The sequence below is a fragment of the Rissa tridactyla genome, chromosome 11, assembly GCF_028500815.1.
Source record: "Rissa tridactyla isolate bRisTri1 chromosome 11, bRisTri1.patW.cur.20221130, whole genome shotgun sequence".
In the NCBI taxonomy this organism is placed as follows: domain Eukaryota; kingdom Metazoa; phylum Chordata; class Aves; order Charadriiformes; family Laridae; genus Rissa; species Rissa tridactyla.
In genome coordinates this window covers 18,541,575-18,556,180 of record NC_071476.1, presented here as the reverse complement: position 1 = coordinate 18,556,180, position 14,606 = coordinate 18,541,575, and the positions used below count along the sequence as shown (strand labels likewise).

General features: G+C 39.1%; 1 protein-coding gene across 3 annotated transcripts in view; it reads right to left on the bottom strand.

Annotated features, from left to right (window-relative positions):
* RANBP17 (RAN binding protein 17) overlaps window positions 1–14,606 on the bottom strand; it is a 159,938-nt gene that overhangs the window by 40,473 nt on the left and 104,859 nt on the right. For all 3 annotated transcript variants that reach the window (XM_054217200.1, XM_054217201.1, XM_054217202.1), the window contains 3 exons: window positions 11,610–11,698; window positions 5,235–5,342; window positions 2,490–2,572 (listed from right to left, as the gene is read on the bottom strand). In XM_054217200.1, the coding sequence (XP_054073175.1) occupies window positions 2,490–2,572; window positions 5,235–5,342; window positions 11,610–11,698 (280 nt within the window). The remainder of the gene's footprint in view (window positions 1–2,489; window positions 2,573–5,234; window positions 5,343–11,609; window positions 11,699–14,606) is intronic.

The window sequence follows — 14,606 nt, the reverse complement described above, 5'->3', positions numbered from 1 at the left end:
AGGAAGGAGCTTGGAACTGATGTAAAATCCTTTAATATCAATATTTTTATAGGAATTTGTATGTTCAAAAGATCACACATAACTAAAGTAATGAATCCTTACAACATATTTCCAGAAGAGTTATGTCTTTCTGTACACCGGAAAGGAAATCTCACAAACTAGTAATTGGTGATAAAAGCTAAAAATGTTAACCGCAATTATCCAAAACTGGTTAATTGTAGTAACTTCAAATACTTACAGTGGGCAGTAAAACCCTCCCAGAGTGTAAGCTAGTGACCGCTTCAGCAATAGCTGTAGCAGTTTGCAACAGGGCTAATGTGGGCTGTTTATCAGAGCGCCCACAGCTGAGCCCTGGCGATGGGCCGGCCAGTGCTGCCCATCTGTGCCAGCGTGGAGCCAGCTGGGTTATTTGACATCTCCGTTCCAAGCGGCCAATTTAGCCCACTGTACTGGGAGGTCTTTCACGTTGACTTTGCACTGAGTCCAGTCCCGGAATAAATGCTAGCAATCACTCATGGAAAAGAAAACTTAAATAATTCCTCTAAATGTCACACCTACGTAGTGGAAAGATCACTGATGGGACCCTTTCAGACACTGATGATAATATGAATGTGTTTTAAAATCAAAATGAAAAAAAAATACATACATACATAGAGTGGAGGCTTCCTCCCACATCTACGTCTTTCCTCCACTTTTAGTTGCTAGGTGATTTTAAACTTTTCTTTTGGAGGACATTAAGAACAGTCCTCCTCTTAAACCTGTGCCGAGTAAAATCTCATCCCTCCATAGGAAAACAGTTATGAAAGACACAAAAGAGAAGCGTGAGAGAAAGCTCTTACGGTCATTTCACTTCTTTCTATGGCACGCGTCTCCAGACAGATGCCACACATCCTTAAGTATCTTCCACATAATTTAACAAAGAGGGCAACATGTGTTTGAGCACAGGCTTCAACAGGCACTACAGCTCCACTGCTTAGTTTTAAATCTTAAATCCACACTGTCCTGAAATTTCTTTTTACGTTGCACAATTCAATTCTAGCACGAGACAGAAAACGTTGTCTGGTCCTTATGTGCAAGAGCTACCAATATTTTAGGGCTGAGAATTTTATCAACATCACACACACACCACGAAAGCTGCACTTGAAAGAAAAGGTTTCTTCATAAAGTGTTTTTCAGGCATGAATTAGGAACGAAGCAGGGTGAAACCAGCTAGTGTGGTTCACTCAGCAAGGTTCAGAAACTTGATGCCAACAACTGAGATGGATGAATGCCCAATAATACGGTATGTTTTTCATAAATGCAGAGAGGACGGTAAAGGCTGATTAAATTAAAAATTCGATCTAAAAAATTAAACGGGAAAATATAACTGCAATGGAATCGGTACCATAAGATAAGTAGGGTTGAAGCAGCATCATGACTACACTTTATTTTTTTTAAATCATCAAAAGAAAGCTTACAGCAGCTAAGTACAAAGGCTAACAGAAATTGAGTAGGAAAATCTAAAAATTTACCTTGTATCTTTTCATAAATGGAAAACCTTATTTCCCTTTTGTTAATTTTTCTAACAAGTTTACTTAAGAACACAGCCGAAAAAACGTGCTAGCTTACTGTGTACTTTCCGTATTTGAAAAAGAAACAGAAAAATGACTTTGCAAGAAGCGAGAGTTACTTGGATGCAATTTTTTCCATCATAAGTAAACGCTATATTCAATCTGCATATACTGTTTCCATGCCCTACAGATCAAATGCAAAATTACATGTGAATTTTTTTTATACAGTCACGTAACACACAGTTTCCAGATCCGAAAAGCAACTTGAAGGCAGTTAAATGCACCAGTTTTATTTCTTTAAAAGTAACAGGACATTTATGGCTCTTCCTGTTTACGCAACGTACAAATGAGGTTGCTCTACAAAAACTTGGTAATGTTCCTTTCAAAATATTTAGAAAGCAAAATTGTAAGCTACAAAATTAGTTGCAGTGTAATATAAACTGCCGGTGTCAAAGACCTGTTGCAGTTGCATGCAGGAGTGGGAGTAGTAAAATGGAGCAACTTATTATAAACACTTTTAACAGCGCTCTAGGGTAAAGCTGTTATGGTCCTATTATGTTTTGGAACTGCCGGAATATAATTTGAATCCATAAAACCAACCTACACCTATCAATCAGTAGCCTCGATCAAACACCTCATGAGTATTTCTATCTTTGCTGAAATATATTTAGTTGCCAGAAGACTGGCGTTCGAGTTAAAAAAGCGATACAAGCGACAACGCTACCTGAACGGACCCTCATCTCTGAAAGTCGATGAGCTCCACACATCTGCCACGTAAGCTCTGCGCTTTGCAGAGGGCTGGCACTGGCTGTGCCGCATTACCGTCCCGCTACCGACTCCACAAACCCATCGGTGCTCACCAATATGAACTAACGGGATTTGCGTATCACCAGCCAGGCAAAGGATTACACTGCAGAGGAAACGTGAATGAATACCTACCATAGGTACAAATCATTTTACTAGCTTCTCTGAAGAGAAGAATTCCATTTGGAGATGATACATCAAAATTTAAACGTTGCGATCTAAAAAATAACAGCAAAAATATTCAGATGGTCATCGAAGCAGAAAACTGCAATGGATTCATTCCTAAAACGAAAAAAACATTGCCTGATTACAAGGGACAATTATTTGATAAACTAATTCTAGCTTTCAGTCCAATGATATGTTATCTCTAGTTATCTCCATATGTTGCCGAAGAAACAATCCTTTGACAAAAGAGAGAACAATTTTAACCAAAAAAGGTGACCGGACAATACACACAGACCTTTCGGTGACCCGCGAACATCTTGTGCCCATACACAGTTCAGAAGGCGGCTACAAAGGCTCCATAATCCCAGTGCTTAGGCTAACTTTTACCCTGCTTTTGCATCTGTATAGCTTTTAAAACCAAACGAATCCCCCACTGGTTATTCTGCTACATCAGATCTGGGGCAATTGCACGCCAGTCCTCCGAGTGTGAATTGCAACACACGCTTTTTATGAACATTCAGACCTGAAGATGACTGCGCCAAGTTGGCTCCCCGATGCACAGTATTACCAAAACCAACACGAACCAGTGTGTTCCCAATCTGGAAACCCAAGAAAGCCCTTGCCAAAGTCCACGCTGCATCTTTCCCATTTGTCTTTGGGATAAAGAAACCTAACTTCCAGTTCAGGCCTAAAAGTTAAATTCCAATATAGGTCTTAAGCTTCTAAGTAACTTTAGCAAAACTTACCCTTAGTGTTTATTTGGACTGAAAGGGAAAGGAGTTATGTAATGATTCCACAGAATCACGGAATCCCAGGTTGGAAGGGACCCCAAGGATCATCTGGTACAATCTTTCTCGGCAAACGCATGGTCTAGACAATATGGCCCAGCCCCCTGCCCAGCTGAATCTCAAAAGTGTCCAATGGTGGTGAACCCAGCACTTCCCTGGGGAGGTTACCGAGCCATCGCTGAGTGATGTGAACCAGAGTATCCCCTGGGCCATTTCTGATCAAGCGTGGAGCCCTTGTATCACCCCTATCACAGATAGCAGAGGTATCCTTCTCTGCTGCAAGTCCAATTTTTTGTTGTCCGAGTCTCCCTTTGCAGGGTCCTTCGCTGCAAACTCTGGAGTAAATCTGGGTGTTTATAAATGAATGAAACGTGCCTCGTATAAAACATCTGTGCTTTTCATATGCAAAAAATGGTAACGGCTGGCAGAAGTAAAACACCCAAACCCAGCACATCATCTGATCAACACCACCAGAGTAGCATAATGCACAATCTGATACCCTGTAACACATTTTAACCATGTCAAAGTATATTGTACGATGCCTTCCAACCTGTAAAAGCTAATGCAGTACACAACTCCGGAACAAACACCATCCCAGGTGATGTTTTCTAAAGGGAACACGGCAGATTTTCTGAATACCAATAGGTAGAAGCATAACATGAATATGGAAAGTAGCTTGAAGAGCTGCCTCTTGCATAAGATTTATTGTTCCAGTTCCTCTTTGCTTTTGTTTACTGCTATTAGAGTGCTGTGCTTACGCTTTAACAATCTCCTCCTTGAAGTAAAGTTGCGGCACTATGAGAGCATACTGCTTGTGCATTGCACCATGAATAAAAAATAGGTTAAACTTTTCCAGCAATTTATTATACTGCTACCAGGATCAATGATGTAATCAGCCTACGCTAACCAAAGAGGGAGTCACATTAAGTCAACACAACCAAGAAAGGGGGAACGCTGCCGTAAGGCTTGTGCAGCCATCCAGGAACTAAGCGCCCATCGTACACACCAGCGTCTGACCGGGAGCCAGGTCTGAACTTTAAGGCGCCAATTTCCTCTCACTAGATTAAACTAAGTATTTTTTTTTTTTTTTTCGAACTTCAAACATTTCAACTTTTTTCCTTGAAAGTTTGATTTGCAAGGCAAGACGAGAAGCGATGAGAACACACACTGCTTTGCTGAAAACTTTTAATTACTTTGAAGATACTCAGCACAGAGACTTTAACTATCAATTTTTCATTTAAAAATCTTTTTTTCCTTTGGGCAGTACACTAAATATTTCCAAGTGTAATGATAATTTCCCCAAATAAATTGTTCTGTTACTGGTGGTAAAACCTAACTACTGCAATGTCAAGTATTGAAATCACCTCCCAGAATCATTGTGAGGCCTTTTTTTAGTTAGCCCGCAGAGAAGATTTTAGATGTGGGAGAAGTTACCTACGTGCTGATTATAAATATTGCTGTATTAGATACCATTCTGCCCTGTTTTGGCTGGAAGAGCTGAGTTGCAGAAGAAACTGCAAAGGGAGTTCTACAGGCACATGTGTGTGCTGCTTGGCTTAAGGCAAAACTTCAGCCTGCAGCAAATCTTGACAGCAGACAATTTTCCCATATTTAATTATAGTCGGTAATTTATCCCTAGTTAAAGCATATACTTCCACTAACATTGAATATAAAACCACAGTAGTCTCTCATATACATTCCTGTAATTAATCCTTACCTTAATTTTGTAACATCTACCATTTTGGTAAAACAACACAATGACAGTGAAAGCTGGGTCCTGCCTGCGAATTTTGTTCCGAAATACAAAAGTAGCTGTCTTAAAGTCAAGGTCAGCCGTCGTGAGGACAAGCAAAACATAGAAAGATGGAACACAGAACGCGCACCATGGCAGTATTCATCACTTACATAGATTTCATGTGCTTCTTACCTGTTTTGCATGAATTCTGCCATCAGCTTCAAGATGGGGGTTGTACAGGCAGGTTCGCGGTACCACAGTTCCACGGCTCGTTGCAGAACGGAAATGTAGGCAGGGTATCTTCACCAAAGCAGTTAAAGAGAGTGCACTCATCAAACAACATCTTGGGAAACAACTTCCCCTAAAACCGTGCTGCAGCGTTAGAGGGGTGGGCCAGACAGAGACCCCACAGCTCATTCTGACAGAGGCACTGCCTGAACCTGTACATTTAAGCAAGTCTCCACTTAGAATCCAAAATCCTTTGGAAACATCAATGGTTAAGTGGGAAACAACATACCAGAGCTGTAATGAAGGAAAAGGAAAGCGGCTTGTATATGTGAAGCTAACCTGTAAGTACATATATAAAGTTATCTCGGATTTTTAATGAATGGCCTAAGTCGCAAATGGTAATTTAATTTAAAAACAACACAAATTTACAGATTAGCAAAATCTGGCCCTCAAATTTCAGTGCCGCCTCATATATAATATATTCGAAACATAAATGGTTGAGAACAATTTGATTGTATGAAGTTGTTTCCAGAGCACTCAAGAAGAGAATTCAGGGAAACTGTGTGCGGGGGAGACCAGCAAAGTTACGATTTCTGAGAACTCCTTCAGGAGAGCTGTGTGCTCAGCAGCACCCAAGAGAGATCCAGGCTTTTAAAGCAGGATTTAAAAGAACGCAATACAGAGAGAAAAATAAGTTTAGCAGACTCTGCTAGGTAACTTAAAAAAAAAAAAATCTTGAGTCACTGACTGTATCAAGGTATTTTATGCAACAATGTGATAGAAAGCTGACCCACAGTTTTCCCAATATGCTGGAAAAAGAGAGTTTATTTGGATAAGAATGCGCATTGGTAAATGGAAATGAGGTAGCACAGCTTGAATGGCAAAGAATTAAACAGGTTTTTTTTGTATTGAATCAAGGGATTTTAACTGTACAATTTGCTATTAAAACATGATCTAGTTAATCTCGTCAATGGTTTTGTTTAATAATATTTTTCATTTTTAACTTTGTTTCATGTCATATAATTCTGCTTTATTTAACCATGCGAGAAATAGCAACTGTTCTTAGGAAAATACTATTGCCTACTCAGACAATAAAGGCAACCACCGTGAATCTTACAAAGCAGAATCCAGGCCAAGCACTCAACATGGGATCGTGAAAGAGAAGTCCGGAATACATGAAGGTTTACGTGCTTCTAGGACACGTAGCCAGAGTGATGGCTCGGTTGGCTATAGCTCTGGTGGAGGCTGAAGCCATCAGCCCTAGCCCTGCTGCGGGACGACGGCACTGAGCAGACCGACGGAATGCGCTCTGGCTACTGCTGTCTGTCAGAGGCACCTAAAAACTTGTGCATTTTTGCTGCCAGCTGCTTGAGGCACTGCAGGCATTAAATATATACAGCAGCTGACATGGGAAATACACTTTTAGGCCTTGCTTCGTGCTCCTGTGTGGCATTCCTTACATTTTAAATCCAACAAACTAGAGTTAAACGTACCATGAAGAGTTACCCAGTAATAAACTGGGATTTAAATTGAAGTCTCGCTTATCTGAAATATCCTCAAAGGGCATAGATGGTTCATGCCATCTCATACCCGTAACAACACACTGATGCCAGTTCCATTTTTTCCGAGGTGGACTTCCAACCCAGCTCACTCCCAACAGAGGTGGTCACTATTCCCCAGATGCAGCAGACGTCACACAAGGTACAGAACTGAGCCGGGCTATTAATTACCCTAGGGTTATCAACAACCCTAAGTCAAGTCTCTTCCTTAGCCTTCCTCGTAGCCCCACATATGGGAGATTGTGCAAGGCTGCAAAGCCCCACGGTGGAATTCCATGGGGTAGAAAACAATTGCCTTTTCAGATTTCATGGAGAAGAAAATAACTTGACAGCCAAATGCAAGTCATCAGTGTCGAAGGCTGCTAATACATCCAATCTGATTATCTATCTTAACCCAAAACCTTAAGCACTGAGTCCATATTCATTGACAAGGAAAGACTGGAAACTATAGGCAAATTTTATAAAAGCTAGGGTCAACAGAAAGGCTTCGCCAATTTATTATTTCTTTCCTAAATCCAATAAACTGGAATAAATTGGTTTTAAATATATTTTTAAGTGTTTTTAACCACAAGCTTCAAGGAATCTGAAGTCATGAACTTAACCGGACCAGTCAATTCAAGCTCAAAGGAATTCAAACTGCAAAAAATGACACTGGGGTTTGAATCAATGCAACTGGCAATAACAGCTATTACAAGCAGATTACCGATCAGGCAGCCTTGTTTCATGAGAAAATGCATTCTCCTTTTCTCTTGTGATCAGGAAGTTTCAGTCTCTACAGCTGTTTGTTTGGCTCTCTCAAGTTTGTCCCTAATTGTGAACCCTTAAAACATATAAACTTCAAAATCTAATTCTTCAAAAATAGAATCATTTTTAACAGCCATCTTATTGCTGCACGTGGTATTACTTTGTTAAGAAATGCGATGCGAATTTGGATAAATACGTAACAATGCTAGTGTGGTGAAAAGGTTGTTTTGCTTGTTCTAGTCATCCACATCTGAAGCTGCATACAATCCGATATCTGAATATCTCGGTGAATTGGAACTTTTAAATGACCATTAGATAAAACATCTCAATGGCAGAACACTTTTCCATAAACTTAGCGTCTACGTCTCTAGACACGTAGATATTTTTATATAGGCAGCCCATTCCATGCACTCACGCATATACTCTCTACATGCTATCTAGCTGACTGCAGCTCTGAGACAACCTAATAATTTTATTCTTGCAACCCATTTCCTTATTGCAACCTTTTTCTTTTACTGACAACAGAAGTCATTAACTACTGAGAATCAACCGGGAGGAACGCAGGAGAAATTGCCTATGGGTTACCACCTAACTGTAAGAAACACTAAATGAAAGTACAAAAAAAGTGGGTATTGCCCTGAACTCACAACTGAATCTCCGTGGACGTAGCCGACTGCGAGACCAAGGGCCGGAGACTACAGCCTGATATTACTATGGGGGAAAACAGATTAAACATTCAATGTCTTACCCAGGCAGTCTTCAAGTAAACAGCAGAATGAAATACCTAAGGAGAACCGTCACTGGTAAGAAAAAACAGGTTTTGATGCTGCTCCTATTGGCATACCATTTTTTTTTTTTTTTCAGGCCACACCTGTGCGTCCAGGACTGACCTACAAATTACAGAGGCCACACGTTCGGAATACAAAAGGCAAATAAACTTTCCAAAGCTCTGGTACTGGAATCGTCATTGACAGCTTGACATATCAATATTTCAGGAAGAATAAATGACTTTCATATCCAGGGTTTTAGGTTTTTGTTTTGTTTTGTTTGTTTGCGCGATGTTTTTCTTCATCTTCCATTACCGGATGCTTTGGGAAGATGCTATACATAACACTTGGAGCTGCTTAAAATATTTGGAAATATTTTAATGAAGTCTTTTGAGAGATCACCTAATGCAACTTTAAAACAAATTTTACTATTATTATAAGTATTTTCTCTTCATCCCTTGCCAGAGGAAAACTATAAATCTTGTCTCAGCTGAATGAACACCATTTATCATATTCATTTTCTTGTCAATACAATTATGAAAAGCCTTTGGCCTTTTTCCAAGGAGCCTGATTTGCTAGAGAAACTCAATTAGTATAAGCAAGCCTGCTACAAAACAGCCCTATTTGGCAATCCAGCGCAGCTTCAGCATACCTGACGATTCACCTCTAAACCAGGATCCTAATGACTCAAGCGTAATGGTAAAATACAAGATAAGACGGTGTCCCCCGTGCCTCCCCCCCTGCTTCTCCCCTCCCTGGACCAAAAGGACTTAAAAGAAATTATTTCTGCTCATTTTTGCCATCTACTGGACAAAACTTAAATCCTAAATGTTGCGATCAGAAAAAACCAGAAGAATCTCTCAGGTGAGAGATTACCAAGCGTCATTTGTTGTGTTACGGACAGGGCTTAGAACCAAAATATTTCCCGCAATCCCTTGGAAAGTTCATCAATACATTCTCCTACCAGCAATATACAAGTGACTATATCTGACAGTTTTCAATAGAGAATAAACATCAGCTTATGGCATATGAAAGGCTTAGCCTTTTATCCCTTGCCTCTTTGTATCGTTTATTTATTGAAGAAATGCAAGTAACTCAGATTTATTTTGGCTAATATTCTGTATGTGCCATTTTCAATATTGAAATAATAGGGCTTCAAACATAACAGAATAAAATCTGTTTGAAAAACAGCTTTTCTTTGCTATTAAAACCGTTTTCTGATGATATATTTGAAATTACAAAAGAAACGTGTTGATCCAAAGATATTTAAACTTTTGTGATAAAACTGGCATTTGACCTTCCCTTTTCCTCCCGTTTACATTTCTGTCTTTATATATGGTAACCAGGAGTTGTGATAACAGCAGCTTATTCTGCTCTAATGCTTGGGATCGATACCTGGATGAAGCCGGGCTCAGCCAAAGGAGGTGAAATCCCCTGAACCGAAGCACGCACTTATCCTTCACAGCCAAGGGTGAGGAGGAAAAATAAAAATTTGAACCTGTGCAAGGGAAAAGAAACCGAGAAGGCCTGAGCTCTGAATCCCACGCAAAGCTACGTTTCAGTCTATTTTTATTGTTCATGCAGAATAACAAAATCCAAAAGTTGGAGGCTGTTCTTATTGATTTGAAATAAACTTAATTCGTAAACTGGAAGGAATAAATTAATTAAAAAAAAATAATCAGGAAAGGGTCCCCAGGATTATATATCCTGGATCCTTGTATAAAGAAACACCCCCACGGATGAATCCATCTCTTTCAAATGGAGAGGAGTAAATCTCTCTTCTCCCTCCTCTTACAGCTGGAGATTTGCAGTTCTGCACAGGAGAAGAGCATGACACCGCACCAGGAAAAACCAAGTTAAAACAATCTGAAATGGAAGCAGCACTGAGCTGCTTTTACATATCTTTCTGCTTTTATTATTAAGTTTCAGGGGAACACAAGCACAAACAGTACTAACGAAGTTAAACGTACCCAATGGTGCCCACTAGAAAATGAGATGCTAATTCACAGTCTGGCTTCAGCAGTTTGTGGGGGGGTTTTTTTTGTTGTTTTTTTTTTTCCTCCAGTCCTCTAAAAATGAAATGAAGGGATGCTTTCCACTGATTTTAAGAGAAATAAAGATTATACTGCTTTATGTTTTGGGCTTACTTTCTGCACGCTGACCCTGCACATGGCCAGAATCACTGCAGGCCTGTGAAGGTCTCAAATAGGGTTTTTATCTGCATGGGCACCAGGACCCTACTGCCCACCACACAAGGACATCTATCAGATCCCACCAGGCTCTGCCGTACAGCTTTTCAATCCTCAAAGGCTCATTTCCTCGTTGCAATTCTACATCGACACATCCCTCTTTCTTAACCAGGAAGGTTATTAGTGAGCAGTAGGGTTTTATTATTTACTTAAAATAAAAATACTTTTAAAAAGCTTGATTTCTAGTAAAGCATGCGATTGTATTTGAATGTTATTTTTTTTCTGTCCACAAAACAAATACATAATTAACTTCCATAGCTTCGAGGGATCTAAATTATAAACCAAATATTTTCATAGCTGCTTCACTGTGTATTTCAGCAGTTTGTTGCTAATATGATTGTGAAGAGAGAATTACAGCTACTGTATTTATAGAAATACAAAACATTTTTCTATAGTATTAAGAAAATACCCATGAGTATTATTGTGTTTGTCCGCATAAAAATGTATACAATATTTAAAGCAAATAGAGTTCCATTATCATTACTTATTGAAGGAAACTACAGCCTAAAGATGATAATTTTGTTTGCAGATGTCCATTTTCTTCTGGATCAAGAAGACTGCAGGTGTTGCGATATTAATAGAGTTGACATAAATAGAAAGTAACTGACTAAATTAAAGACATGATTCATACCAGAGAGAGAAATCTCCCCAGATAGCACTTGTATAGTATTTTTTAAGCACTTTCGATGTTAAACCAAATGTAGGTACATTGTGTTTGCAGTTAAAGACGCAGCTTTTTTTTTTTTTTTTTTTACGAAAACATTAGGGATTTATGAAGGGAAGAAAAGCACTTGGATAGGTTTTCTCGCCGAGTAGTGTGACACAACAAAAAAGTGACCTCTCCCTGGTCCTTCCCAGTTAACTGCATGGTTGCCATTGTGCTGTAATTTTAGCTGATTACACATTAGTTCATTTAGCTTTGTTTCCTCTTCCCCACTGTGCCGCACTATTAAACTAATGCAAGAGGCCTGGTACCCCTCTGTGCACAGAGCTGGTATTGTCACAGCGTAATAAGGATACATCCAGTGGAACAGCATGGTGTAGCTGGTCTTTGTGTTCAGCGCAAAGGCGATCCCGCGAAGATCCCTCGCCAGCCCCATCAACATACGCTGCCAGTGGGAAAGAGACACAGTAATTGATTTTCACGTTAGCGCAGAGCAGATGGAGTAATAATCAGCCAATAATGACCACATATCTGATTTTGATTCATTAGTTTAAATGTCTCGCTCAGATCTTTCTTTCTCTTTTTTTTTTTTTTAATCAAAACCCACAAAGATTCTTTGAACAAACAAGATTTTCCACAAGTTTTATAGTGATAACACTAGGAAATGCTTTTGATTATTCTATATGCTACCCGAATAAATAATGCAAATTAAAACATAATATATGAATCCTGTGTATTGAAGTTTAAAAGTGCTTCCTGTATTAATATATTTAAAGTAACAATAACAATAAAATGTTAATTTAAGCTTGTAATACTTTGAATGAGGCATAAGACTAACTGATACTCGTAACCAGCTACAATTAAGGTTGCACTGAGATTCTCACTGTACTGTTATTTTAACGTATCTTTTGTTCTTTTTTTAAAAAAAAGTATTTTCCCAAGTTAGATTTCTTCAGAAAGCAACTTTTGTGTTTACAGAAGACCACGCAAATCTCTATACCTGTATTAACATTAGTTCTGAGCAGAATTTTTTTTTTTTTCCCCTTTAATGACTGAAGCGTGGCTTCAGAATCCTTCCAGCCGAAATGCAGACCACATTTTATGCATAGATAATTAGCCCCTACTAAGGGGATGTTTTCAAGATAATTAATAGACATCAATAAGAAACCCTAGTGAATGAAAAAATATTTTAAGAATAGAAACAAACTTTGCAATTTACTTAGACATAAATAATATTTTTCAATAATTAAGTAGTTTTAATAAATTTTATCCAAGTGTTGCAGATGGGGTTTGTACTTTTTTTTTTTCATAATAAAAGACCACAGTACTGCAAAGTCTGGTAAAAAAAAAAAAATAATCATAGAAGCATGGCAAAAAAAACCAGTAAGGATTTCTCTCTTTGAAACCAGAGTTTATAATAACGTACCACTGGGTGCTAACACTGTAATACTTACAGCATTGAGAAATACAAGAGGTAAGATTCACATATTAATTTTTACTTGCTGATATAAAGAGCAAATTACGGCTGATGCCCTGTTAAACCGCTAAATGTCACCTTACACACGGGCTGATTTCTACTTTTCGCATACGGCCCCGGCAGTCCAGCTGACCTGGGTGGCACACGCACAGAGATTTATCCAAGCATAAACCGAGGTCTCTACGAACTGTCAGTGAGGTTGCCAGCAGTATTTTAATACTCGCATTTCCTTTCTGTTGCGCATCGAAAAGGCCTGAACTTGCAAGATGCCGAGAGGTCTCAACTCTCATTAACTTTAATGGGACTCTGAAATCACTGGAGAGGAAGTGTTCAATACTGAGAAGATGCAATATGAAATTGTAACTTTATATGCATCTGTATTTTCACACTTTGTGTGCTGTTTTGTCCATGCAGAAAATAACGGGTTAGCAGACATGGTGGCCAAAAGAGAATGAAAGGAACTCGGCAGTAACACTTTATAATTCTTTCTGAAGGGATACAGAGATGCAACAATATGTACAAGGAAGCGGAAATCTTCCCGATTGATTTTGGTTCCTTTGTCCATTCCAGGCACAAAAGGGAGATGAACAAGCCAGCACAAAGGACAGGCTGGAGCAGCAAAGAAGGGGAATTCCAGCCCCTGGCAAGTCGGGAACTTGCCTTTGTTTGAGGATGTGCTGGGAGGGAAAGAGCTCACCATCTTACTGGGGCTTGGAACATGGATTAGAGAAGGACAACCAGCCAAACCCATATCCCTCCATCACACTTACTCTGCCGTTATAAAAAACAAAACAAACCAAAACACAAAAACGGTTCTAAGAAAACACTCTTTTGCAAAATTATTTGAGAAACAGTTTGGTTGTAAGGCCTTAAAAACTATTAATAAAAGTAGATGTGCGACTTTTCTTTAAACCATGGTCCCAGCTTTCTGGGAATTTACACCAACACCAGGCAACTTCGGACATCATTTGGCCTTGAATTCCAAAGAAAGGAGAACAACTACTACATAAACTATATTTCTTGCTTTTCTATTCTTTAAATGCAGGTATTGTTATTAAAAAGCCCATAGCATCAACCACACTACTCTTAAGAAATGACCTCAATCTACAAGGCACCATAATATTCTTGGCCTGTGAAATCCCAGCAACCTGAGCGGTTTAGGTATTATCCATTGGAACTCAACTTTATAAACTAACACTGCCTACGGCTGGCAATGTCCGAACAGCCCATATAATAGCCTACGGAATCCTGAGATAAATCCTCATCCATTTAAGTCACTGGTAAAAATATCTTTAAACTCTCATAGGAGCAAAAATCACCCTCGATTCCACGCTCGCTTAAGTCACATTTAGTAAGAAAAAAAACCACCAACATCCCAAAATCCCAAGACAACCTAGTTTTAGTCCATTTATGCGCTTACGTGCATAAAATTTATTAATGACAAATGATGTTAACCACTTATACATCTACTTTCTGTCTGTCGCCCTGTGGGACTGGAAGTGCCCTGCAAACTTAACAGAGTAATTTGAAGAAAACACGGAGCCACTGCTCCATTCACAAGTGAACACCGGCCACTTCTGGGGCAAAGTGACAGGTAATAACGCCCCTGGCAACTGTGAGACGAGGAAGACGAGAAGCGAAGGACAGTGAATACAAGAAACAGAGCAAAAGCTTGTCAGCGGGATGTGGGTTTCTTTGCTTTTCTTACTAATGGAACAATTTTGTTCAAATTTTGGTTTTGAACTATTCTTCCCTGAATGTCAGCGGTAGGTTTACTTAAGATGAATGAAGACAAAGCAATTTTTAAAATAAATTCAAGTATTTTGTTTCGAAGTCCCAAAGAAGATTTTTCAAAGGAAAGGAGCTGAAGATTTCA